Source organism: Primulina tabacum, chromosome 7, assembly GCF_025594145.1.
Source record: "Primulina tabacum isolate GXHZ01 chromosome 7, ASM2559414v2, whole genome shotgun sequence".
NCBI lineage: Eukaryota > Viridiplantae > Streptophyta > Magnoliopsida > Lamiales > Gesneriaceae > Primulina > Primulina tabacum.
This window is the reverse complement of record NC_134556.1, coordinates 36,484,939-36,511,005: the sequence shown is the minus strand read 5'-3', so window position 1 is coordinate 36,511,005 and position 26,067 is coordinate 36,484,939. Positions and strand designations below refer to the sequence as shown.

The 26,067-nt window shown below is 36.0% G+C and overlaps 6 protein-coding genes across 10 annotated transcripts; 4 read left to right on the top strand and 2 right to left on the bottom strand.

Annotated features, from left to right (window-relative positions):
- Positions 1-186: 186 nt before the first annotated feature.
- LOC142550923 (uncharacterized) lies at positions 187-5,259 on the top strand. The gene is made up of 2 exons (XM_075659969.1): positions 187-784; positions 4,543-5,259. The coding sequence occupies exons 1-2, from the start codon at positions 405-407 to the stop codon at positions 5,033-5,035; spliced, it is 873 nt and encodes a 290-aa protein (XP_075516084.1). The 5' UTR covers positions 187-404; the 3' UTR covers positions 5,036-5,259.
- A 517-nt stretch (positions 5,260-5,776) lies between these two features.
- Positions 5,777-11,491, top strand: LOC142551581 (putative protein phosphatase 2C 55). Of its 4 annotated transcripts, none has more exons than XM_075660889.1 (7): positions 5,777-6,066; positions 7,266-8,173; positions 8,628-8,952; positions 9,188-9,337; positions 10,589-10,879; positions 11,120-11,172; positions 11,216-11,491. In XM_075660889.1, exons 2-6 carry the CDS (start codon positions 7,419-7,421, stop codon positions 11,150-11,152), a joined length of 1,554 nt encoding a protein of 517 aa, XP_075517004.1. In that variant the 5' UTR covers positions 5,777-6,066; positions 7,266-7,418; the 3' UTR covers positions 11,153-11,172; positions 11,216-11,491. The 4 variants fall into 4 exon arrangements, with proteins under 4 accessions (XP_075517004.1, XP_075517002.1, XP_075517001.1 ...); XM_075660887.1 differs by having other exon boundaries at positions 5,778-6,066; positions 11,120-11,199; positions 11,241-11,490; XM_075660886.1 differs by having other exon boundaries at positions 5,778-6,066; positions 11,120-11,490.
- Positions 11,492-12,709: 1,218 nt separating this feature from the next.
- LOC142551580 (arabinosyltransferase RRA3-like) lies at positions 12,710-14,985 on the top strand. The gene is made up of 2 exons (XM_075660885.1): positions 12,710-13,148; positions 13,693-14,985. The coding sequence occupies exons 1-2, from the start codon at positions 12,972-12,974 to the stop codon at positions 14,803-14,805; spliced, it is 1,290 nt and encodes a 429-aa protein (XP_075517000.1). The 5' UTR covers positions 12,710-12,971; the 3' UTR covers positions 14,806-14,985.
- A 371-nt stretch (positions 14,986-15,356) lies between these two features.
- On the bottom strand, positions 15,357-17,760 carry LOC142551579 (APO protein 4, mitochondrial). The gene is made up of 2 exons (XM_075660884.1): positions 17,328-17,760; positions 15,357-16,326 (listed from the first exon to the last, which is right to left on the bottom strand). The coding sequence occupies exons 1-2, from the start codon at positions 17,594-17,596 to the stop codon at positions 15,603-15,605; spliced, it is 993 nt and encodes a 330-aa protein (XP_075516999.1). The 5' UTR covers positions 17,597-17,760; the 3' UTR covers positions 15,357-15,602.
- A 1,068-nt stretch (positions 17,761-18,828) lies between these two features.
- LOC142551578 (uncharacterized) lies at positions 18,829-21,487 on the top strand. The gene is made up of 8 exons (XM_075660882.1): positions 18,829-19,586; positions 19,781-20,303; positions 20,407-20,461; positions 20,551-20,615; positions 20,699-20,764; positions 20,853-20,930; positions 21,003-21,179; positions 21,255-21,487. Exons 1-8 carry the CDS (start codon positions 19,195-19,197, stop codon positions 21,291-21,293), a joined length of 1,395 nt encoding a protein of 464 aa, XP_075516997.1. The 5' UTR covers positions 18,829-19,194; the 3' UTR covers positions 21,294-21,487.
- Positions 21,488-21,696: 209 nt separating this feature from the next.
- Positions 21,697-25,253, bottom strand: LOC142551577 (lysophospholipid acyltransferase LPEAT1-like). Of its 2 annotated transcripts, none has more exons than XM_075660881.1 (8): positions 24,578-25,253; positions 23,839-23,958; positions 23,712-23,749; positions 23,177-23,241; positions 22,809-22,877; positions 22,499-22,632; positions 22,189-22,329; positions 21,697-21,964 (listed from the first exon to the last, which is right to left on the bottom strand). In XM_075660881.1, exons 1-8 carry the CDS (start codon positions 25,130-25,132, stop codon positions 21,857-21,859), a joined length of 1,230 nt encoding a protein of 409 aa, XP_075516996.1. In that variant the 5' UTR covers positions 25,133-25,253; the 3' UTR covers positions 21,697-21,856. The 2 variants fall into 2 exon arrangements, with proteins under 2 accessions (XP_075516996.1, XP_075516995.1); XM_075660880.1 differs by having other exon boundaries at positions 24,557-25,245.
- Positions 25,254-26,067: the final 814 nt, after the last annotated feature.

Genomic DNA, 26,067 nt, shown 5'->3' with positions numbered 1-26,067 from the left:
GTAGAATGGACGTACGTGTTTCCACTTTCCTCTCTGATTGGATAAGAATCAATTGCCGCATATATATAACTTCTATAATAAATTTTTCTGTCTATTAAATTTGAATCTTAATAGAACAAAATATCTAGCCTGAAACATAACTTGGTCACAATTTTTACTCTTACATTAGAAAGACTAGTTCAAATGTAGGCAGCCAAAGATTTCGTGCGTTGTCCCATTTAGGTGTAAACCTCATTTGCACAACTAAGATTTGGTCAGTGGCAAACTCACAAATCCCATGCCGGCCTGTCCTTTTTCGATCCCTCGGTTTATCCAATTCAATTCGCGTGCGTGCATCCACCAATTTTGCTTATATAAACAGGGTCTCGTGTTGCACGTTCTACAATCTCCACAGTCGAGAAAATATGGGAAGAGGTGATAAATATCCACTCTCTTTTCTCGACCACTTCCAAATTTGTTGCCCAAAAAACCCAAATTCATTGGTTAGAAACCTTTTGCCTGCTGTCACATGCATGTTCTCCCCTGTCAACTCTAGATCATGCGACATTTCATTCCCAAGCTCCCAATCCCATCCAACATCTGATTCCAGAGGATCATCAGAGATCAAATCACTTGGCAACTGTGAAAGTCGATCAAAATCATGCACGAAACACAAGATGATCGGCGGTGAATTCCGGTCGAATGGATACTCAAAACCAATAGTAGAAAGCAAGATGAAGATGTACAACAACTCACCGGTTTCGAGTGAATCGGATGAAAACAACATGGCAATTGTCCATTCTCAGTGTTTCGAGTGAAGGTGCTTGTCCATTCTCAGTGTATCTACCATAATATTCTCCACTTCTATCAGTTCTCACAATCTTAATATGTTTTCCACATTGCTTTTCCACTTTAGCCTTAAAAACCTTAAAGGCTTCTAGTGCTTCGTTTTTGTTATGAAGCATGTAGATATACATGTATCGTGAGTAATCATCAATGAAAGAGATGAAGTATTTCGGACTTTGCATGTCCATATTTGGACAACAAATATCTGAATGTATGATTTCTAATATTTCTGTACTCCTCTTGGCACCTTTTTTAGACTTATTGGTCTGCTTTCCCTTAATGTAGTCCACACAAATCTCAAAATCGGTAAAATCTAAAGTACTAAGTACTCCATCATTCACTAATCTTTTAATCCTCTCTATGGAGATATGTCCCAATCTCCTGTGCCACAATATAGAGGAATATTCATTTATAACACATCTTTTAATACCTCCTTGAACATGCATAGTGGTGTTATTATTTTGTAAAGAAATAGAGAAAAGACCATCAATCATTGTACCATTTCCAATAAGATTTGATTTATAAAACAAATTTATTGATTTATCCAAAAACTGAAAGGAATAACCAAAAGGTACAAGTTTTGATACTGAAATTAAATTCCTAGAAAAACTAGGAACATAAAAAGTCTTTTCCAATTTTAAAATATAACCACTATTCAACACTAGGCAGCAAGTCCCAATAGCCTCCACATGCGAAGACATCTTGTTTCCTGAATAGATGCTCCGCTCATTTTCTATTGGCTTCCTTAGGTTTTGCATACCCTGCAAGATATTTGTAACATGGATTGTAGAACCAGAATCAATCCACAATGTGTTATAAATTATATCAATCATATTAGATTCATAACAGACAAATGAAGTAGGAATACCTTTCTTTTCAAGCCAGTCCTTAAATTTATTGCAATCCTTCTTAATGTGTCCCGTCTTTTTACAGAAGAAACACTTGGATTCTTTCTTGATGTTAGGTTGGGGTGGAATTATTCCTTTCCCTTTTTCTTTGACTTTGGCTTGCTTCTTATACTTTCTTGTGTAGTCATAAATACATTATCACTCGTTTCCATCAACAACCTTCCTTCCTCTTGAACACACATTGTCATTAATTCATTAATCGACCATTTATCCTTATGTGTATTGTAGGAAATTTTGAAGTGTCCATATTGTTGTGGAAGAGTGCATAAAATGTAGTGCACAAGAAAAGTCTCAGACATTTCCACTTCAAGTGTCTTGAGCCGAGCCGCTATGTCCCGCATTTTCATGATGTGCTCTCGCACACCTCTCACACTGGTGAGCCTTAATGAAGAGAATTCCATAATTATGGTACTGACAAGTGCCTTATCTGAATACTGAAACTGTTCATCAATAGCATTTAGTAATTCTTTGACATTATTATGCTGATCGACAGAACCACGCATACCAGCAGAGATTTTGGTCTTTATGAACATTACACAGAGTCGATTAGATCGCTCCCATTTTTCATAAAGATCAACATCATCCGGAATGCTGTTTTCAGTAATAGCAGATGGTTCATCTTTCCGTATAGCATAATCGATATCCATTCACCCCAATTGAAGAAGAATTTTTTCTTTCCAAATTTTATAATTATCGCCCTTTAGATCGGGAATGTCACATTTCATATCAGAAAAAATCGCAGGTTGCATAACTGCACAAAATATCATATGTTTAAAATTTTGAGACAATATCATGTTTTACCAATGTAATTCATGTTTTAAAAATCTAGTGACATAAAATTTGCATGTGGGCTAAAATTTTAATTCAATAAGATTTTTCTGTAACTTTATGATAAAACTATCAAAATGTATTTTCCTTAACTCCTGTGGGTAAATTAAGAAAAATATAATTTGATATTTTAACCTAATTAGTTATATAAATATAATAAAAATCCATGTGGGGTAAAATTTATTATGTTTATATAATTAATTACAATTGATGTCCATTATGTGATCCAAATCTACTCAATGCATAATTTTTCATAATTAAGGATACTGTGGTTATTCCTCAATTATTTAAAATTATACGGTTCACCGGACAAAATTTTGGCTTTACTTAATGCTTTATATAATAATTATTTCGCAATCCAAGAGTGCTCCCAGGAAAGATAGGTAGTGCTAAGGCCCTTTAAATACCTAACTCCTAGACATAGCAACGTTCCTCAGGGAGACCAGTGGCTAGTCAGGGCAGTTTAAACCGATCTATGAAGAACTCTCTCAGATCATGTTTTCTCACGTCACCTTATAATTATTTTTCAACTTAATTATCCACATTTATGTGAATCTTTATAAGCCAAAATTTTTAATTAAATAACTTAATATTCACATTTTTACTTAATATGAACAAATACGTTCCTCATCAGTTTTTCTCTTCAATCAGAGTAGTGATAAAGTGAGGATCACATTTACGTGAAAATGTGAGCTCCTCATCAGTTTTTCTCTTTTATCAGAGTAGTGATAAAGTGTGGATTATTTGTTCATTTGTGAATATCTGAAATATTTTATTATATTCACATCTTACTTGATATGTTCATTTCAAATTATAAACAACTTAATATAATTTAATATGAACATAATGTGATTATTGTTTTTCCAAAATATTTTTCAATACAATTTGCATTTAAATTTCTAGAATAAATGCAAATATAATATTAAATTTGTATGTACAAATCAAACACTTATCCATAATATTTGACATTATCTAACATGCAAAAATAATTTCTAAACATGTATTAGAAATTACGTCGAACTTGAAATTACTTTAATGTGTATATTTAACCAAATGCTATATGTATATACCGTATTATACATATAACTTAATAACACATTAATCATTATTTATTATTATTATTTTTATTTAAAATAATAATAAAACTAAATTATTAACAACACGTGGGTCCCACTTTTAATTAATTAATTAATTTTTTTTAAAAAAATTAATTAAAACAACCTACACTTTGGAATCGAAAGACATGTAGGCTCCTTTATTAAATACTCTGCAGCCAATTGATGCATTCACGTGAATGTCTAAATTATTGGTAAATGCTTTCTGATAGCATCGTCTTCTTCCATCTTTCTTCACAATTTCTTCGGCAATATTTTTTTTTTTCTCAAAAAAAAAAATTTCCTCATCTCGAAAAAAAATTTCAGAAAGCAAATATATAATTTTTGAGATTTTACAGAAGAACTTCAAACTCCGATCGAGAACAAAATTCTCAGGTAAGTTTCTTAATATTCGAACTTCAATTTCAAATTTCTTACGTAAAACTTCCAAAATAATTTATTAAAGTTATTGATATGAAAACAAATATTTTCAAGGCAAAGGTATACGACTCTGATACCAAATGTCAGAAATTTTTCTCAAAATCATGTTTTACGTATACATGAAAACTATATGCGGAAATAGATCGAGTATTACCTCCGGCCATTGAAAACTTTGAAATTCTCTGATTTCCTTTCGGTTGAAGTCTTCTAAACACTTCAACACTCCTTTAGATTGTGTATTTTCTGTATGAGATTGTGTGTTTAGGGACCTCAATGCGTTCGGTATTTATAGGCACACTCATACCATCACCGAGTGTTTTGGGAGCTCGAGATTCAAATCAAATTTGTATACGCATCTCAATTTTCAAAATTTGAGGCTGTCGTGTACAAATTTTCAACACGTTTATTTTACGGGTCACAATTTTCTTACAAATTGCATATTCGAGAATTGAGAAGATAAGTAAAAAGACCGTAAAAAAGAAATCAAAAGCTAGATTTTACTCCAGCATTTCATCTCCAACGAGCTTCAACTCATCTTGTAGCTATAGTCATCCATTAAATACTACTACTGAAGAGCACCTTCATCCGAGAGAGAAAATGATGCAGCAGAAGCATATCGGACCACGAAGGTTTAAACGATTCGGTTCACAAGAACGGAAACATGATGAGTTGACAGTGCCACTACGCGAGTCTGCCGAAAGGAAACCAATATCAGAGAGGTTAATGCCACACATTGTGGTGAAGAGGTCAGTCGATCCCTACTGGGATTTCAAGAGATCGATGTTGGAAATGATTTGGGATCAAAAAATGTCTGATCCCAAGGAAATGGAAAACCTGTTGATGAGCTTCCTGTCTCTCAACTCAACACAGCATCATAAAGTCATCATAGAAGCTTTTGCAGAGATTTGGAAGGAAATGTATCGTGGATCATGGAACTAACAAGTCATGAAACTTAGGATGCAGTAATGTAATCTTTTATTCGTTACTTTTTCGAGTTCTTAGAAGTTAGATCAGCTTACTTCAAAGATGGAATATCAGGGGCAGCACAACACTTGAAAATCATTTGGTCTATCGTCTTTCTGATTTTTTTAGAAAGAAAAACTACAAACACAGACGTGCCATGGGAAAGTTTTTGGAAGTCACTTGTTACTTTCCACAATTTTCCCATCATCTGAAGCTTTTCCTTATGAGATTGCATACGTTCCTGGGGAAATTTTCATATGATACAAATGTTGGGAAGAAAAATATTTTGAACGAATTTTCCTGGCCCAAAATGCATGAAAGGTCATTACAAATAGAGCAACTTTGGTATATATTACGAATCCTGACATGACTTTTGCTGGTGTAATTATTCGTGATTCCGGTGCCTTTTGGATCAACTTTTGTTTAACGAGTACATATTCAAGTTCAAACAAATAAAAGATAGTGACATTTTATAAATAATAAAAATATATTATTATCCCATTCACAGAAGCCCACGATCACAAAAAATAAAAAATAAAAAACGCAAAAACTTCAAACAAATTAAATAAAAAATCAATTTATTAATACTAGTTGCCAAAAAAAGAAAGGAAAAAAATTACAAATCAATCTGGTCGGGGGCAAAATAGACCTCACACTCCCGAGCTTTTTGTGGGAAGCAGCAAATCCAGTGTTATTGACAAGTTAGCCCTCCAATCCCTGTATTAGTCAAAGCTGATTAGGGTTTTTCCGTTGATTTCCTGAAGACGAGTCCGAAAATCAAATCAAGTAGTCCCCTACGAAGCTCCAGGAGCCGCCTTAGTTTTAGAGCATACGCGTGGCTTGCATATATCATTCCTAATATACGTGAATCACAAATCCAACGATTTAACACCACTAACCCTGAAACCGAAAACAGGTGTTAAATTGTGAGCTTTCTGTTGACATACCGTTGACGATAATTTTAAAACTTTGATCGAATTGCTCCCGGTTCATCGATATTAATAAAGGTGAGATTTTTTTTGTCCAGTAAATTGTGATTGATGAAGAGGGATTTGGATTAGTGATGCCGGTAATGCGGTTTTGCCTTGCTCATTATTTTATGTTTATTCGGATGGAAAAAGGATGTAGATATTGGGATTGGTTTCTGGTTAGTTTTTAATCTGAGATTAGTTTGGTGGCGATGGTGATTATAAACTATGGTGGGAAATGAGCAAAATTTAATATTTCCGACTGTGGCGTTGTAAAGCTCTCTCTTTTTGCTCGGTAGGATTCTCTATGGCCTGTCTTTGTGGATGAGTATTTTGCTGTATTCAATATTTGTTCTGTTTCTCGGTTTTCTTTGATGTTCAAATGGACTACTCCAGCAGTCTCTAGCTTAGTAAAGTACATAATATAGACAAGCATTTTGATCTAGAACATGCTACTTCTCTCCTGCGTGGTATTAAACTGTCATGTGGAATTGGCAAAATTGAGTGTTGAATCAATTATTCGATTTAGTTTTAGTGTCATAAGTAGTTATTAGCTTTAGTTAGATTGATATCCGATATAAAATTGCCACTCTAGGAAATAGAGTGTTTCAATTTCTAATAAAAAATTAGAGCGCTTGCTTTGGGACTCAGGAAGTAATTTAAGTATTATATAACTCTTGTATTGTTCCCTGTTAGAAGCTAGATTCAAAGGTGATCGTATGTAAGTTTATTTGTGCCACAATGCAATTTAACAATTTTTTTTGTTAAGAGTTGTGTTTTGTTTATTTTAAAGTTGTATTTTAGGTAGATTAGAAATGCATAAATGGGCACAGATGTACTGAGCAATTGGATTTTTTTGTATTCTTTTTTCTCAAATTTCATAATGGAGTTTTCTTTTCTCCTATCAATTTACTTTCATGACACTTTTTTCTTTGTCGAAATTGTTGGATATGGGGATTGACGAATTGTAATAAATCTTGGAGATGTTTCTTGCTGTTAAATTTGAATTATTAATGAAAGAAAATATGTTTTAATATTGCACCACTTGTTCAGAAAGAGACTTGATAATTTAAGCATATAAATCATGGATTAAGTATCATGAAGACCTAGATATTTTTGAAATCTCGCATGACACTTTGAAAATATGCTGTTTGTTCTAAATTTCTACAGTAATCAATAGAATAATGTCATATTATTTTTATCATCTTTACTTCATTGTTTTCACTTTCATTTGTCAGGTTTTCTTGTTCCATAACTTATCTTGGTGAGGAAGGGGCTCCTGGTTGCATGGTTATTGCATAGATGAATTGAAGCATGAGATTATCTTTTATTAGTAGTTCTCCTGGCTTCACCATTTGTAACAAAAAAGCTTCATCATTTGGGCCAAGGAAATGCCATCTAATTGTTTCTCAGCCCTTTCTCACGTAATCCGGAAAGGAATCCGGGGAACAATAACTGGAAGAGAACGTGGAATACGAGATCAGGTAGATGTTTTGATTGACCAAGGGAAAAAGCTTATTGACCAATCAAATTCTTTATCCTCTGCGAAATTCACCGCTCTGTACGTATTTGTGCGTCCTGGCAGTCTTGCTGCCGCTCAGGCAAATTTGCATACAGCCAATCGAAGAAAGAATATTTCAGTTGTTGGAGCATTTTCTCGCACAATTTCTATACCTTCTGTATCAGGTCCTTCGTTTCAAGTTTGTGGATATCACATCGAATGTCTGCTAGCAGAGCCTAATAAAGTTTTGGGCAATAATTCTCAAAAGGAACTTATGTCTGTCTGTGGATCTAGGTCAGCTCTCATTCGCTGCTCTATCAGTAATTTGAACTCTAGGCCTGTTCAACCTGGTGTGGCTGCTTATCATTCTTTCAGTTCATACAGCAGAAGAAGCTTTGACATTAGTAGAAAAGTGAGCATGAGTTTGGGAAACAAAGAGCAGCCGAATAACTTCTTTCTCTATGGGTATTTCACATACAATGCTGTGAAGCGAAAGGGAAACGGCAATACATTCCTGGGATTTGGTTTTGAGGGTTTTCATCTATTATCACCTTCTTGTTCCTCGGCTGGGACTGCTCATGATGTGTCCTTTGAAAATTCTACTAGGGAGGAACAACATTTAAGTTTTGCAGATTCGTCAGAGCTGTATGTTGATTTCATTCCATTTGATTTGTTATATTCACTCAGAGCTATACTTTATTACATATCGAAATTTTCGAGTAGAGTTTCACCTCCACATTATGTCTTGGTTTGTGATCATTTGATTTTGTTGTTTGAATTTTTCTAACCCTTACAAGGGAAAAACTCCAAACTCATCAATTTTTGTAAAGAAAAGTTTGCAATCGCCCACATATTTCTGTATGACCTTTCTCCAACTGATTCATCCGTTTTAAAAAGTTTTTCCATCCGAGCATCATCTAATCCTACAGTTTTTCCTTCAGAGCATCATCTAATCCTACATCCAGGTAGCAAATGAGGCCTTGCTGTTCTTATCAAACTCTATTCTGAAACCATCGGGAATGAGAGATCTGAAGCTTTTCTGCTATGTCGAATTATTTTGCCATTTCTACTTTGGATTTATTCATCTTCTTGTATTCAGGAGCATCCCAACGGGCAGGCCATTGAAACTAAAATCTGGGTCATGTTACCTGCCTCATCCCGACAAAGAAGAAACTGGTGGAGAGGATGCTCATTTCATTTGTACTGATAAACCAGCAATTGGTGTAGCTGATGGCGTTGGTGGATGGGCTGATCTTGGTGTCAATGCAGGGTATTATGCTCGTGAGTTAATGTCTAATTCGGTTAATGCAGTGCAAGATGAACCAAGAGGTTCCATTGACCCAGCCAGAGTTCTTGAGAAAGCCCATGCCAGCACAAAAGCGAAAGGGTCTTCCACTGCTTGTATTATTGCTCTCACAGATCAGGTATCCTGAAGTATGCATATAGATCTTTTATTATTATCATTACCATATGCAATAGTTGACCATCATGCTTTGCTCATCTAAAGTTGCTCTAGGAACCTTAAGAAAATCATTGCTGCAAATTTTAGCTGTAATTTGTCCCTGATTTTTAAATGTTAAGATTTTATAAGAAACAATGGATAAGCTCAATGCTTGCAAGTTGCATGGCTTTTTTATTCGTGCTACCTTTCTTATGTAGGGTCTTCATGCCATTAATTTGGGGGATAGTGGGTTTATGGTTGTTAGAGATGGAAGTGCAGTTTTTAGATCCCCTGTTCAGCAGCATGATTTCAATTATACTTATCAGCTGGAGAGTGGTGACGCTGGAGACTTACCGAGCTCTGGACAGGTAGATTACCTCCTGTTTCCTTTATAGTTGCTTTCTGCTTATTGTTCTAATACATTCATAGATGTAGCAATAACCATCATTATTCATCATGCGCTTATTTTTTATGGTGTTTATTTTCTCATGATGTCACACGCACTTGGGAGTATCTGTAATTTGTAAAGTGACTGGGTGAAAGTTATCTAGGCTTTGGTAGCTCTCCAGTGTCTAGCATTTAATATTGCTGTGCGCTTTCCTTGCATTTTACATTGTTTGATCGTGTGTATTCATTATTTGTTTTTCATTGATGATTCGACAACCGAAAAAAAGTACCTTGCAAGGTTCCAGAAACTTAGTTTTTGGAACTCTCATCGTTGATTAATTCTGCTTTCCGTGCATACTCACTGCTGGATACTAATTCCTGCAAGATTTCACGTATCTAATCCTGGATTTGAAAATATGCTCTCTTCATTGACTCTTGTTTAATATTGGAGGGATGTTGCCCCTAGTCGTGATAACAAGCACCTGTCACGTGGATCCTTTATTCGAAGCATAGAATTGTACATAAAAACTAGTCCTGGCATATACCTGTGTGGGTATTTACCAGTAGCTTTTACCTACTTCCATGGCCAGTCCCTGATTCTATGTTCAACTTCATTTTCTATATATTAGGACTTGTTCAATGTATTGACTCCGTCTTTGAAAATCCGACCCTTAATGGGAGTTCTCTATCTTTTTTGCCAAATGGATTCCGCTGTTTCTTTTCATTAATGCTGTAGATTTTCACGCTTTGTGAGTAGTTTTCCACGTGTTATATATTCTTAATTGGTTGTTCATCTCTTTATGATGTATCATTCAAATGTTATTTCTTTCTCCTTGAAGGCATAAGATTGTCCATCACTTTCACTGTGTTTACTTTTAACATGACTTGTTATTATCTTGATGTTGTGGATGAAGTACGAACTATCTGAAACTAATTTTGTGTTTAGATAGAGAAACTTTTAAGTTAAAGGCGTTAAAAGAACTGATGTTTCGATGAAGAATATCGTTTAAAGGGCTTACAAACTCATTTTCCACAAGCCAGAAAATGTGGCTTTGAGGTTTATGATTCAGTTTATTCTTTAAAAAACGAAAAATTATTTGATCACACGTCAAAATATTAAAATTCATACTTTTTCGGGCAAAAGACCCTTAAAAAAGTCAAGCTTATTGAAGTGTTTTTTGAACTATGTTTGCTATCCAAACAGGTCTTAAATGGTCTTATGTGTTACACAGGTATTTACCGTCCCCATTGCTCCCGGAGATGTCATAATTGCTGGGACTGATGGCCTTTTTGACAATTTGTACAACAATGACATTATTGCGGTTGTGGTTCATGCTGTGAGAGCTGGTTTAGCACCTCAAGTGACTGCACAGAAAATAGCAGCGTTGGCGCGGGAACGGGCACTTGACAAAAACCGGCAGACTCCTTTCTCTGCTGCAGCCCAAGAAGCTGGATTCCGTTATTATGGTGGGAAGCTTGACGATATCACTGTAGTTGTTTCTTTTATCACCAGTGACCAAAATGTATGGACTCCTCTCCTCCCAGATACACGCACACAGTTAGTTACACATATTGAGAATTTGTCTGTGTGCTTGCATTCTGTCAACTGTCACAGAACTTCTCGCATTCTATATTAGTTTGTTGTGGGCAATATGACTTATTTCTTGCATTATTGGATGTAATTCCTTGTTTTAGAAAAGTAGTCATCCTGATTTGTTTTTTCCTGAAATCAAATTGTGATGGTCGTGCATGTTCTTGTCCAGGAGGAAGGCCTTCTAACGAACAGCTCTAAATAGAGAATCAGTGTTACCCGGTGTGATTTTATTTTATGATGTTCCAAAAGGTAATTTCATGGAATGATTTTATTTTATGATGTTCCAAAAGTAATTTCATGGAATGTTTTGGCCCTATGCTAAGGTTGATGCATGCGTTTCATGATCGAGTTTATGTAGTTTTTGTGTCGTATGCCAATCTTGTTCTCTTGTGTATATACTTGCTTTGGGAATTTTTGCGTGTAATTCTAACTCCCAGATTCTAAAAATTGATGTACATGGAAATAATCTAAGGGTGAGTTTACTCCTTGTTTTGTCTTGTTTTGTTTGGAGAGTGTACTCATGGATTCCACAATCTGGGCCGTGGTTGCCAACTTAATTCCTCGACTGTGTTTCCATTTCTTTCCATAATTGCATGCTTTTTCTATGTGAATTAGTTAATAGTTATTTTGTCTAGATCACGGATTTGGATCCTCTCATGTGGTTAAAAACACAGCACCCAGCACCGGTGCTGTGATCTTTTTACACGAGATGATCAACTGATTATCTCGTTTTGTCTGACAATTTTTTAAATTTATCTGGTAGTATGTGAGGTCAGTTGATCATCTCTTATAAAAAGTGCATGTGCTGTGTTTTAACTATAGCAGATGATCCAAATCCCTAGATCACTGAGGTCACATTAAATTTATAGCAATCTGAGTTGTGTCAGATTTATTATTAGATTAGTTTTTCCAACGTTCATTTTTTCACTCGCAAGACTCCAACCACATATTTTAGGCAAAAACTTGTGTGAGACAGTCTCACGGTTCGTATTTTGTTAGACGGATCTCTTATTTGGGTCATCCATGAAAAAATATTATTTTTTATGTTAAGAGTATTACTTTTTATTGTGAATATCGGTAGGGTTGATCCGTCTCACAGATAAAGATTCATGAGACAAGTCTTACAAGAGATTTATTCCGAAACTTATTGCAGCAAAATAACGATCCTAATAATTATTAATATGTTTAATATGCATTTGTCATTCAGAACCAATGTAACATGGGTTAATTCAACTCGACTTCCTTAATGGAATGAACGTCACCTTTCGTGTTTGGCACTTATCGATCACTTCTCTTATATTTTTTACATTTTATATTAAAAGGGATGTGGATGCATTATACCGACATAATTGCGATGATATAATACTTCCACTTGGGCTAAACATAAGTTTCTCTCAATTTAAAAATTTATATTATTGACTTCTCACCGATGAACGATGAGAAACAAGCACATTCATCTCATTGTCATCTCTTGAAAAATTATTAGTGGGACAATTATTTTGTTGAGACACACTCATTAATTAATGAATATATATAAATATATATATATATTTATTTATTTATATATATTTTTTTTTTGAAAGATTCGATCGATGTTTAAAGGGAAAGAAATATATAAAAAAATGATATTTTTTTATAAAATAGGTTTGGTATGGTTTATCACAGAATTAAACAGTGATCACTGCTTAGTTGTCAACTGAATTAGGTCAAGGATGATGGCGCAGTCTATATGAAAATTAAGTCCACTTTGATCTCAAGTTGATTTGGCTACACCAGTCGATAGGATTTTGAAGAACAAACCAAAATCCATGCTCTCGAAACATGCAATCGAACCTCCCTTGACCCATCAAACACATCAAAGCCCAAGACTTTGCCACTTCCTGCACACCTGAAAGAAAGTTGACACATCAATCGATCACTAAACGAGGATAAAATCCATGGGTTTCTTGGAAGATTGTTGAGGTTTGGTGTTGTTTAAATTTTCTTTCTCGGGGTTGTGTAGGGGATATAGTTTCAAGGAAATGGCGGGTGGTCGGAAGGAGAGGAGCGGCCAATTGTCGAGCCGTGGATCTCGAATCGCTGCGGCAATTGGGATCGGGGTTTTGGCGGGATGCATCTTCGCATTCTTGTTCCCACATGGGTTTGTCTCCTCCAAGCCGCCTACTGAAATTCTTCCGCTCTCCAAGTCTAATCTGGAGGTGTGCAGTTCCGTTATCGTTTCTTTTTGTTATTCTATTTTTTTCCTTTAATTTGTTGGTTCCTCCATGATTCTCATCGGTGGTTATCAAGGGGGAATCCCAGGAGTTCCTTTAATTTTAGTGCTTTTTAGAAGGAATCTATATAAAATTCCATTTTGAGTTGTGCAACTACCCCTGGTGATTTCATAACGTATTGTTGTTGGAAGTGGTGGTGTGTTTCAAGGAATTAGTTTGTGAAAAAATTACTTTTTTCTGTATAATTCAGAATGGATGTTGCAAGACTTTTAGTTAGTGGGAATGACAGTGTAGATTTCTTATTCTCTAGTTGCTATGAACAGAAAATTTGTGAATTTCATCTTGGATAAAACTTGATGTGCAGAGTAAAAAAATTTAAGGCAGGAAAGTTGTTTGTGCATGCTTGACGTGTATATAGTGTCTGGGAAATTTAACTCTGAGCCTAACCGTGCAGATATCCTTCCTGATGTGAATATGATGGAAAACTTAATGTGATGATATCTGATGTAATCTTATGATTATTCCATAGGTTGATTCTTCTTCATGCGAATCAATGGGAAAAATAAATATTCTGAAAGCTGATATAATGAAGCTATCCGACAAGACTCTTGAGCTGAAAAGGACAGTTAGAGAGTTGAATGAAAAGCTACGCCTGGCTGAGCAAGGAAAAGGTCGTGCACAAGAACAGATTATGGTATTGGGTGAACCGCACAAAGCTGGACCTTTCGGTACTGTTAAAGGCTTGAGGACGAATCCAACTATTGTTCCTGATGAAAATGTGAATCCAAGACTAGCAAAGATTTTGGCAAAGGTTGCTGTGAATAAAGAGCTTATTGTTGCAATTGCCAATTCAAATGTCAAGTGGATGCTAGAGTTGTGGTTTACCAGAATTAAAAAACTGGGCATCCCAAATTATCTGGTAGTGGCATTAGATGATGGGATCCTAGAGTTTTGCAAGTCGAATGACGTCCCCGTGTACCAAAGGGACCCTGATGAGGCTATTGATTCTGTGGGAAAAACAGGTGGAAACCATGCTGTCTCAGGACTTAAATTCCGAATCTTGAGGGAGTTTCTGCAGCTTGGTTATGGTGTACTGCTTTCAGATATCGATATAGTATACTTGCAGAATCCGTTCGACCATTTATACAGAGATTCTGACGTGGAGTCGATGTCTGATGGTCATAATAACATGACAGCTTATGGATACAACGACGTATTTGATGAACCTTCAATGGGTTGGGCTAGGTACGCTCACACAATGCGAATATGGGTGTATAATTCAGGTTTCTTCTATATCAGGCCTACAGTTCCTTCAATCGAGCTCTTGGATCGAATTGCTAATAGACTTGCTCGAGAAAATGCTTGGGACCAAGCAGTTTTCAACGAAGAACTCTTCTTCCCGTCGCATCCTGGTTATATCGGTCTTCATGCGGCTAAGAGAACAATGGACCATTACCTCTTTATGAACAGTAAGGTCCTTTTCAAGACTGTCAGAAAAGATGTCAATTTGAAGAAGCTCATGCCCGTTATTGTTCACGTAAATTACCACCCAGATAAACTTCCAAGAATGAAAGCTGTTGTCGAGTTTTATGTAAATGGCAAGAAGGATGCTCTCGACCCTTTCCCGGATGGGTCAGAATGACAGTGAACTGGTGATAGATTTATGTTTAAGTTGGTCTCTTTTCTTGCTTCTTTTTACTGTATACTGGATTCTCAACAGATTACATGTTTTTGGAAGGGGTCGTTTGCTAACATGGCTTAAACATCTTACTTTTGTTTCATGTATCACGTTTGTTATGATGCTAAAGCTGCTTTTATCTTTTCTCAGTGTAATATTCTTTACATTTGCCGCATCAATTCTATGCACTGATCTCACATCGCCATTGGATACAATTAGGAGAAGCGATCCAATAATCGTATAGAGAGGGCGGAACGATTTTTGAAAGAGTTTTTACTCGGAAAGGGGTAAGCCGATTCGCATGGGCTTTTATTATTATTATTATTATTTTGAAATAATGTGGAGTTGTGTCTGTTGATAATTAATACGATTGGATTGGGCCGAGTGGTTTCCGTTACTAGCATTGTTCAATGTTATCCATTCTGCATACTAGGTATGTGCGTGTGTGTGAAGAATTCTGATCCCTATAAAATCCGATTTTCACAAAAGAAAATTATTGAAGATTATGAAACTACAAAAAATTTCCTATGCAAAACTAAACTACCATATGTATATATACAAAGAAAATGAAGAATTCTTAAACCAACAAAACTTCAAATGCTAAACGCATTTATCCCAGCCATAAATGGCATATAATCAATCATTCAGAACAAACTAAATACCATATTGATGGGACCAAAAAGAACCGCATTCTTGTATTTATCCATACAAATGGATTGAAGGGAAACTCACGGGTTATTAAAGTAGAAACAACCACTCATTCAAACAGGAGCCGTTATGCCGTCCATTTTCATCATACAATGGTATTTTGACGGCACCACTGCACCAGCCTTGCTACACAGGTCCACCACAGCAGGAGAATGCCCGTAAAAATTGCGCCCACTATCAAGAAGTACAGGCGGATCTTGTCGCCTCCTAAACCAAACTATATTCGGGGGGACCAAGTTATCAACTTTCGCCTTCTCCCAGAAATGGGCCCCGTTCCAACTCTCAAACTTAAAAACCCCACACATACGAGCTTTGTGTCCAGATGGCCCTACATGAACTTCTGAGCAATGCTTACAAACTCTTGCAGGATATACTAACAATAACTTTTGCACCCCTGATCTCAAAATCTCCCATGCTTTTAGTGTTCGTATACCTAATGATCTCAAATCATAGTCTGATAATGATTCGGGCATGTTATTATCGTTTCTTGGACTATGTGAGCTAGTGGTACTCAAAGAAAGAGTAGGATCGTTAACATTTATACCTGCCTGGAGACACAGTTCCAAGATTGCAGGAATTCGATCATGATCAAATCTTTCGTGGTGTTCGATTACTTTCTGAAACATTTTCTGCAAATGATATGTTTCTACTGGGACTATCACATCATTTATGCCTCCTTTAACCCAATTATGGACCTTGTTCTTTGCATAATGCCTGTAACCCGGGCAAGTTTGAATCAAATGACCACCTTCACCAATGTACACTTCTGGGCAGTATCTGTTGCAATAAAAATTATAGAAGTAATTATAGAAGTATAAAAGAAATTGCAAACGAACATGTTTCCATCTTACTCATGTTAAAAAAGAAAATAAGAATCATCTTCAAGCTAAGATGTTGCCATGTACAAAATGGTTAATCATGTGACTAGAAATTAGCTAATATAAAAAAAAATCTAGAGTAAAACCTGTTGAAATATATACAAATATGAGAAGATCTGAAAACAGATCGTATCTTCGAAATTTTATTGGGCAAAATCATGTGACTTTGAGAACTCATATAAAGAATTAGAGAGCAAATTAAGTTTTGAAACCATTAACTGCGATTGGCAGAAGAATAACTTTCAAGCCAGCTGAACCTGCTAAAGATAAGAATCCGATGAAAGCATTCAAATCATGTTGATTTGTGACACAAGATAAAAGACACTAACTGCAAAAGCAACACCAATTTTCTAGGGAAGCGTGAAACAAAACAAGATACTACATGGCGTCCAAACAACTAATCAGGATAAATTATAGTTAATGGCTTGAAATCTTTTGAAGTTTGTGACACAAGATATACAATCACCCAAAATCTTCTACCCATAAAAAACAACACAATCATCGGTATACAATTAGGACAGACCTCTCTCCAACACATCAGCAGGCCGAGTATGAGTAACTTCTATTTTGGCTCGAGATTAATAGCTTAAATCTCCTCGAGTTCGATTAATTAGCTCTACTAACGAGGCCAGAACAAATTTCCTCGTTCCATAGAGCCTTCAATGATCAATCAAAGCATAATAAGCAAAGAAATGATGAAAAGCATACGACGGAAACACCCATTTTCATCCACCAGGGTTCACAAATAAAGAAAAACAAAATCTTCTGATAAAACACAAGTTTCCTCTCTCAATGAATAGAATCGCCTCCCCGGTCTGTTAATCCCATCATTAAATAATAAACACCTAGATTCACATCCTAGAGAAACATCAACAGAAAGGAAAAAAGGTGAGAACTTACTTGCAAGACCATACGGGAAAGTGATTGATAAGGGTCGAAACGCCATCGTAGAGGGCATTTCGGGCACCAAGAACTTCGCGGGCTACCTGGAGCATGCCTTTGACAGGATATTCCTTAGACCGTTCCTCAATTCGATTCAATATCATGGGTCTAAGCTTCTTGAAATCCAACCTGGAATTGGATTTTGTGCTGTAAAATCTGAACCCCTCGCTCATTTCATCAGGAATCATGGAAAAGTTCGACCAGAGTTTCCGATTTCTGAGAATCATATCTGCACAATCCAACTTTTAAAGTTCTAAACCAGAATCTCAAAGGATTGGCGGCGGCCGGCGAAGAGCTCGTACGGGAGATTGACGGTGGCTTCGATACACCAGATTTCAGGAGCTGCACTACCTTGATGGATGGGGCAGGACAGGAGAAATGTTTATGAAATTATAGTTCCAAAATTCCGATAATTTCCAATTTCAAATAATGATTATATTTTTTTTGCAATGCTAATTTTTTTAATTCTTTTTTATATTTTTAATATCATTAAAATAGCCAGATTGAGTATTTATATCATATTAATTTTAAATATATGTCAAGTTGACTTGTCCGATTAAAAGGGCTAAATTTCAAAAAGATTTAAACATGTATGACTAAAATAAATTTTGATAAAATATACAATAAAAATCGCAAAGAAGTAAACATATGTATCAAAATGTATTTTTTCTATATTGTCTAATAACATAAAAGACAAATAAAAAGCATCCGGAAAAAAAAATCAAAAACCAAAAAAAAAAATTATTACTACAAATTTCACAGAAGGCCTAAATGATTGACTCCCTAAACGCCACTAAAAGTTGTAATTTACTCATTATTTTACCATTTTCAACAAAAATTACTTTATTGATATAACAGCCGATATTTTTGCAAATGTAGATATAGACTTTGAATCATTTTTAAGATGCATGAGCGTGTCAATTTCGATTTGGCGAATTAATTAATTATTTTAAATTTTTTCAAAAAAAGAAAAATCCACTCTAGCGATCACTGAAGTTGATGTGTGCAAACTAACAATAAATTGCGAATCTTGAGTTTGCAACATCAGCTCGTGTATTGGCGGTTATGTCGATGCTACCTATGGGAGCAGTGCCCCACAAGATCTAGGCCGTTGATTTTAAAAAATTTGATAGACCCCGCATATGAATTGGTGGACCCCGCATATATGTGGTTAAATTTGAGCCTTTGATCTTCTCATGGGGCAGTACCCCATGAGTTAGGGTGAAATATTCCTGTATTGGCCCTCAAGTGTACTGTAAACCACCAAAATTGTATATATAAATAATTGATATGTCACAGATTGAATGAACAGGCGCCAACAAATTTATCAAAAAGACTTCGTTTCTTGTATTTTAGCATGGAATCTTGATTAGCTCACCTGTTATGTCGTTTGGATTTTTGCACTTTTTTGCTTCCTTATCCGAAATTTGATCAAGAAATACGATGGCACTCATACTCAACTTGTGGCTTCGATTTCCCACTCCCACTTTATCACTCTTCTTCCCTTAATTTCTTCTCCAAATTCAGAACCCAACCCAATTATAGATCGTTGCTTCATGCAAAAAAAAAAAAAGGAGTAATCTTTGCTCAAGTTGTAGGATTCGAATTCCAATGAAGGTTCCAGTCTTGAATCTTTCTGTCTTTTTTTGATCACGCAGGCCGCAGCGATCTGCGTGTTTCTTGTTCTTCAATGAAGTGATCCTTTTCAGTTTGGAATACAAACTCTCGTCTTCGAGAATCACCAAATCTTGTTTTCTCTTCTTCTTTTCTCCTATTCACATATTATATAACTCAGTAGTCAAGAAGCGGAAATTTCCGCAGAACAATGGAGGAATACATGCACAGTAAAATACCAAACAAAAACTCAGAAAGTTTGGATTATGAAGATGTATTCGGGGGTCCGCCGAGGCGATTTTCGATGCAAGAAGTGAGAGTAAGACGCAGCCTCGGTGATCTACTGGCCTCTGAACATGGTGGAACACCATCAACCTTGAGACCGAAGGAAAAGCTCAGGTTTAGTGAAGCAAGTGTGGCGAGAAGGCCGAATCTAAGCAATACTTTCTTCGATGATATATTTAGAGGCGATGAGTCTTACAGTTCGCCAACGCGAACCCATCATGATTGGGAAAATTTGTTGGGCCTGAGTCAGAGTTGGAGGATCACGAGCCCTGCGATTAGAGCCGAGCTTTTTGGCACTTCACTACCTACTCAATCAAGGTACTTGAGCTTTTGTTTTTATAATTATATTTCACCTTTTTCAAGTTTTTATATGTTCTAATCAAGAATTTTGACGAGCTCATTTGAAACATCATTTTGTTGGTATAATTCTTGTATATCCAAATTATGCACATGAAAATTTGTACATATTTTCAACCAAGGAGTTCTACTTCAAACTCTCTGTTGTGTACTAGTCTTCCAGCCAAATGGCGAAAAGCCGCGTTTTCTCCGTCTGTCTCTCAGAATCAGGGCCAGTTTGATGGTACCACAAATCAAATGAACACTACTCGTTCTTCAAGTTCGTCGTTTAGATTCTATCATCGAAGTCCCTTTGCTTCTTTTAGCAGCGAGGATTCGTCGTCCACTGCCACACCTGATCCCAATGACAATTTCCAAAGCTCGAAAAAAAATACCAACGCAATGGAATCTCCGGCAAGTGGTGATCGGTTCCATTTCTCCATATACAAATGGGCGGGAAGAGGAGTTCCAGTGCTCACGCCTCATATTGAGAGGAGTAACGTTAAAGAATTGAACACAAATGATAGATTTTCACGCTCGGGTGGAAAGACAGAAGGTGAATTTATCCGGAAGGAATCACCAAAAGTGATGATGAATCAAGATTTGTCAGCAAATATAGTGCCTGATTCCTTGAAAACAGAATATGGGGAAAAAGAGAATAATGGAGTGACCTTGAACGCAGCACAAGTGAAAGAACAAGTGAGTTCCCTTTTTGCGGACAAGAAGATATCAGTTGGTTCCTAAAAATCATTCAGCCTATTAAAAAAAGGATACACAGTAACGTTTTCTTGTTGTTCTTTAGGAATGTGAAAATATGAACAAGGATGAAGCACGATTTAAGACCCCAAGTTTTCGAGGTAACAATTTTATACTGTACCGAATGGTTTTTTTATTCCTCAGGCCCTGTTGTTGATCTGATGGTCGGTATTTGTTTGTGTTTTCGCAGAATCGTTTAGCTTGGAGTCGAAGATAATGGAAGATTTGGATGACCCTTTTGAAGACGACTTCCTGGTACACAGACGGTTGATTCTTTTCATCAGAATTACAGTCCTAGTTGACTTTAATGAAGTTTTTAACCCACGATGCTTTAACAGTTCCAAGAATTGTCCGATGATAATGAAAATGTTACACACGGTGGTCAAGATTGTGCTGAAAAAAAAGTAAGCTCAGAATTTCACTCGTCTAAGATGAAAATCTGTGCTGTTTAAAATGAAAATCCGAGCGTTGTATAACTTGAACCTCTTTCAGGCTTTAGATACTAAAATCCTTCAATGGTCAGTTGGGAAGAAAGGAAACATCCGTTCGCTGCTGGCGAATTTGCAATTTGTAAGCAGCATTCATTATTTCCCTCGGAATTTCAAATCATCATCATCTCCGTTTCTAACGTTAGTCACACAGGTTCTTTGGCCTGGAAATGGTTGGATACCAATTCCCCTGGTTGATCTAATAGAGGTGAATGCAGTGAAAAGAGCGTATCAGAAAGCTTTGTTACGCATACATCCAGATAAGTTACAGCAGAACGATGCTACTTCGCATCATAAGTATACAGCGGAGAAAGTTTTTGACATTCTACAGGTATGTTGGTTTTTTTTTTTTATCACGGATTCAACCCAGTTGGGATCCCGTTCTTGAATCCTTATATTCATGCAGGAGGCGTGGGATCAGTTCAATGCACTTACCCCTCTTTAACGAGAAAGGAAAAAAAACAAATGGAACAGCAATAAAGGGTGATGTTCTGGCAATTGGCGAGGATTTGACTCAGGAATCCTGGTGTGGATAGAATTTTTAGGGGAGAAATTTGTGTAGGTTGGATTGCTTGTTTACGGAACATATATATTTTTTGCTTTGTTTCACAAAGCACCCGTTCTTGAATCCTTATATATAAAATTGGTTGAGCATGTTTGTTAGAAGAATGGATTGAAATTTTTCTCCACGGGTTGGCTGCAACTAAGATTGCTACAAAAAATCGATATACAAAACGCACAAACGAGATAACAAAAAAAAGTATCAACACAAAGCGAACCAGGATTGTTGTTGGTTAAACAATCCTGCAGGAACACCAAAAAGATTATCAAGACGCTAAACCATGTGATGACACAATATAAGCAACATTTTTATATAACCTTTGCACAAGCATAACGTAAATATTCTGTCTCCTTTTGGAGTAAAACCACTCGAAAATCTATCTAGCAATCTTTTAAACCATAAGGAATACAAGATGACTAAACTTTCAGAGCCAGGCTATAAAATTATCAATCATCTTTGTGCTGCAAAACATTACGCATGCTAAGATTACCATCGAGAGCCGTAAGATAAACTCGTTTTTCTGCCAGTCCAACATCTGAAAGAATCAAGTTACCCTGCATCGTTCAGGCGAAAGCAAAAGATATGTTAACCCTCAATTGAAGACTGAAGGTACCCAAGATTCTAAACAAAAGTATTTAAACTCTCCGACCATTTTTTATTTTTTTGAGGATTATCAAAAGTAAGTAAACTATATGTCAAAGCTACCAAAAAATACTTGGTTGGTCTCATTTGATTCCTAAGTTGTAATCATAATTTAAGTATAAAACCAATCAAATACCTTGAGAGCCATTAGCTGTCTCACATGTTCAGCATAGAGCTTCGGATCTTTCCTTTCATGTTCTGATGGGTGATAAACCGGCAACTTGATCACTTCGATATAATTTACAAACTGGCAAAGTAGAAGAATTAAGTGGCGCATCTGCACAAAATGAACGTTATATCAGCATTTTTAACACACGACAAGTTTGACACGAAAGAACCATTCTATCAGATTTACATTCATCTTCTTACTTAATACATAAACAAAAATATATTATACCGAGAAACCAACAGAAACAAAAACTAAGATTTCAAACTGGAAGTCTCACCCCGGAAATAGAATCCCATGCAGCACTAAACCTCTGGTAGGGATATCTTAGAATGACAGGAAGAACCTGTGTTTTCGCCAAAAATGCACCGGTTTTGAATTTAAGAAGGTAGTCCCCGTTCGTGGTTGTGCCTTCTGCCGAAAGACCAAAAGAAGCAAAGAAAAAGTATTATAACTGACTTTATGTCCATTCGAAAAAAGCTATGACGTATATTATAAAGGGGTGAAAAATAGAATAATTTGAACATACAGCACAAAATCTGGGAAAAAACCAACAACTTGAGCTATTAGCCTGCCATTAAAAACATAACCTGGGAAAAGCATCATCTGTGGAGCAGACTTATCTTGATGAGCCTCCAGAATTCTTTCGTTAACAATACCTGAAACAAAATCCAACAGTTTGAGCATAACAACTGAATATTTGATTTTTGACGTTTTCTAACTGGACAATTAATTTGATGTTAACCTTGTTTTTTGGCTTTAGTAGGTTTTGCATTAAAGCAAAATACGTATTATTCACATCATTGAGTTGACTTAACTTCAATTAACTATGGCTTTTCCAAGATATCAATCCATACATAAACTCAAATGATTCTAAATGGCACCCGCTATAGAAGTACTGTATGGAGATGAGATTTTGTGCAATAACTAAAGTGTTCATAAAATGGTAAACAGCTACCTGAGACACCCTTAAAGTCCGAAGATTTTAACCCCCGATGAACGTAGACACAACCAAGACATTTGCTGTAATATGAACAATGTTAACAATGTAAGACACCTTTTGACTGAACAAGTAACTATTGACTGGAACATGCTTGCTAGAGAACGTAATCAAACATTTCAGATGTATATTTTATCATCGAACCAGACTTATTCTATAATTCTTTGAAAGGAAGAAAAATTAAAAAATAAAAGTCATCCATATTTGCTCGGAAAAACGTCATTCATGAAGAAATTTGTAACGGGAATTTTATATTACAAAACAATGTATTTTTACCTTCAGCGAAACAAATATTGTACATCATATTCGGAAAACCAATCCAACAATACATATTGTACAGACCGGTTTTACACTTGTGATAATCATTCACATGTTAAAACCCAAAAGAAAAGGCCAAAAATACACATCAGGAAAAAGGAGACGGTAAGATCCGTTTGTCATCCTTGAAATACCGTCTACATATAAAGTGTAAAAAATTATTGATTGAACGAACCTTATGAGACCAACAAGAGGAAGCTCAGCCACTGATCTCTTCAGAAAAAATGCCAAGTAAGCAATAAAATATAAAGAAGTGAGTGAGAAGGGGTAACATAAGCACACGTATCTAAGAGCAACCTAACCTTGGCAACGAAGCTTGGGAAAGAGGAAGACATGTGGTACAAAATATCTATATATGATATATGATTCGAGACAATAGCACCAGGTCTTTCCAACTCTTCAGATTGATCCATAGAGGCAGGCTGAAAAGTTCAAAAATCATAAACAAAAAACAATACATTTTTACAAAACAATGCATAAACAAGAAACTAGCATCCAAGTGTTGTAAATCAAATCGTTACTGACAAAATCATTCCTTGTCATGAATAATTATGGCACACGTACTTCTAGTATGATATGACAATCAACTCAACGTAATGGCCATATGAGAAATCATATGAACAGGACAGCCATATATAACATGCATATTACTTTAATTAACAGCGCAAGCAAGCCTAACTTTTAGCACACGCTCAAAGTCGAATTCTTTCGCATTTCCGATTATTTTGAAGGACTAAAGAAACAACTTTTTCATATGGATACAGACATCCACGCTGAGGGAAAGAAATTTTTTGTATATATTCATATATATTTTTTATTTTTATATAATCATGAAGATCTTGTTTTTTATATAACCAGAAAATCTTGTTTTATCTATATCCAGCTTTAGTTTCTTGTATAGCAACTTGGCATACACTTATAATTTCACTCAAAGCACGGTATTTCTAGCATTCTAAAAAAACTTCATTCCATTACTAAGATTAAAGCATTCTGGAATGTTAAATAAAAGTCAGTACATACCGAAAGAACACGATAATCAACCTCATTATTCAACTGCCCATCAACTTCTTTGCTCAGACTGGTCTCCCGAATGGAATAAAACCCGAAAACTAACAGCAAAAGCCTGGACAGAAACCTGCCGCTTCGCACAATCACCGCCCTCTGCCAGCCCCTAATGTGAGCGTAATCTTCCCGGTCATCCTCCCTGTTAGGATAGAAAAACGCCGTGCAAAGCCTACAAATAACGTAATAAAGGACTAAAATACTCATTCCCATCGCCACTCTCGTAGGTACCAAAAAAGCCAGACCCACAGCAAGTAAAATCTTTTCCGGCCAAGGCAACTTCCCCTTGCCCAGTTTCCCATACACGTCGTACCGAACAAATGCGGCAGACATTTTCTTGAGCTCTTCTATGTCAAAGGTTTGGGTTTGGGGTAAAAGGATTTCCGGGTCGGGTTCGAGGAGCGGGTTGCCGTCATCGACGGGTATGTTGTGGTCCGATCGCCGTTCTACGGATTTTGAAGTCGGGATTTTGAGCTTGGATTTCATTTTCAACAAATTCCTTTCAGAACTTGAATCGTTTTGGTTGTTTTCCATAGTATTAAGTCGATGGGCAGCCAGTTTTTGCCTCGTTTTTGTGAAAACGCAGCAAGTGTACAAGGATTCACAGAGAGATGCTGCACGTGGAGGAAGCTTGACAAACTACGCGTCTATATATTAGGGGGCCCTACGCTGCCAATGGTGGCCCACCATATTTAATTAAAAATATCGAATAATTTGATTTTTGTTGTAAAAAAATAAAAATTTATGGTAAAAAGTAAAAATCTCAAACTCTAAAAATTTACCAAACTATACATTTTATAATATTTTTCTCTCTACTCAATTGTATCAAATCTTTACAAATGGAGACCTATTTATAGGATTTCTTTGGAAAACAATCCAAAAACAATTTCATCATTACATACATCATCACACACTAATTTTCAATATTCAACACCTAATTTTACCTAATTTTCAACATTCAACATTATAATTTTCAACACAAATATTTTTCATATTTTCAACACTCCCCCTTGTGATGATGATCATGATACGATGATGTCTTCATTACGCGATTTTGTACTGCCTCGTTAAAAATCTTACTAAACCCATTGGGATAAAAACCATAGTAAGGGAAAAAAGAGTGCAGTCACGTAAACTCCCCCTCATGTTGACATGAACAATTCTTCACAAATTTCGTAGATTGCGCATCCCAATATTATATATGTGCTTTTTGAATATTGTCGTAGGAAGTGCCTTTGTGAAGAGATCTGATGAGTTTTCACTTGATTGAATGTGACGAACATCAATACATTTATTCTTCTCAAGCTCCTTGGTGAATGCGAAGAACTTAGGAGGAATATGTTTAGATCCATCGCTTTTTATGTATCCTTCTTTCATTTGAGCTACACATGCAATATTATCTTCATATAGTATCACAGGCTTCTCGTCGAATGATAATCCACATGAGATTTGGATATGTTGGCTCATTG

What these genes read in the sequence shown, in the direction of transcription:
- LOC142551578 (XM_075660882.1), top strand. Translation starts at nt 19,195, where the DNA reads ATGGAGGAATACATGCACAGTAAAATACCAAACAAAAACTCAGAAAGT. An exon ending in TCACTACCTACTCAATCAAG is followed by an intron (nt 19,587 to 19,780) that starts GTACTTGAGCTT and finishes GTTGTGTACTAG; the next exon opens with TCTTCCAGCCAAATGGCGAA. An exon ending in CAGCACAAGTGAAAGAACAA is followed by an intron (nt 20,304 to 20,406) that starts GTGAGTTCCCTT and finishes GTTGTTCTTTAG; the next exon opens with GAATGTGAAAATATGAACAA.
- LOC142551580 (XM_075660885.1), top strand. Translation starts at nt 12,972, where the DNA reads ATGGCGGGTGGTCGGAAGGAGAGGAGCGGCCAATTGTCGAGCCGTGGA. An exon ending in TCTCCAAGTCTAATCTGGAG is followed by an intron (nt 13,149 to 13,692) that starts GTGTGCAGTTCC and finishes ATTATTCCATAG; the next exon opens with GTTGATTCTTCTTCATGCGA.
- LOC142551577 (XM_075660880.1), bottom strand. Translation starts at nt 25,132, where the DNA reads ATGGAAAACAACCAAAACGATTCAAGTTCTGAAAGGAATTTGTTGAAA. An exon ending in TTGATTATCGTGTTCTTTCG is followed by an intron (nt 23,959 to 24,556) that starts GTATGTACTGAC and finishes TGAACTTTTCAG; the next exon opens with CCTGCCTCTATGGATCAATC. An exon ending in CATGGGATTCTATTTCCGGG is followed by an intron (nt 22,330 to 22,498) that starts GTGAGACTTCCA and finishes CATTTTGTGCAG; the next exon opens with ATGCGCCACTTAATTCTTCT.
- LOC142551579 (XM_075660884.1), bottom strand. Translation starts at nt 17,596, where the DNA reads ATGATTCTCAGAAATCGGAAACTCTGGTCGAACTTTTCCATGATTCCT. An exon ending in TTTCCCGTATGGTCTTGCAA is followed by an intron (nt 16,327 to 17,327) that starts GTAAGTTCTCAC and finishes TTATTGCAACAG; the next exon opens with ATACTGCCCAGAAGTGTACA.
- LOC142551581 (XM_075660889.1), top strand. Translation starts at nt 7,419, where the DNA reads ATGCCATCTAATTGTTTCTCAGCCCTTTCTCACGTAATCCGGAAAGGA. An exon ending in TTTGCAGATTCGTCAGAGCT is followed by an intron (nt 8,174 to 8,627) that starts GTATGTTGATTT and finishes TCTTGTATTCAG; the next exon opens with GAGCATCCCAACGGGCAGGC. An exon ending in ACTTACCGAGCTCTGGACAG is followed by an intron (nt 9,338 to 10,588) that starts GTAGATTACCTC and finishes TGTGTTACACAG; the next exon opens with GTATTTACCGTCCCCATTGC.
- LOC142550923 (XM_075659969.1), top strand. Translation starts at nt 405, where the DNA reads ATGGGAAGAGGTGATAAATATCCACTCTCTTTTCTCGACCACTTCCAA. An exon ending in ATGGCAATTGTCCATTCTCA is followed by an intron (nt 785 to 4,542) that starts GTGTTTCGAGTG and finishes TGCATATTCGAG; the next exon opens with AATTGAGAAGATAAGTAAAA.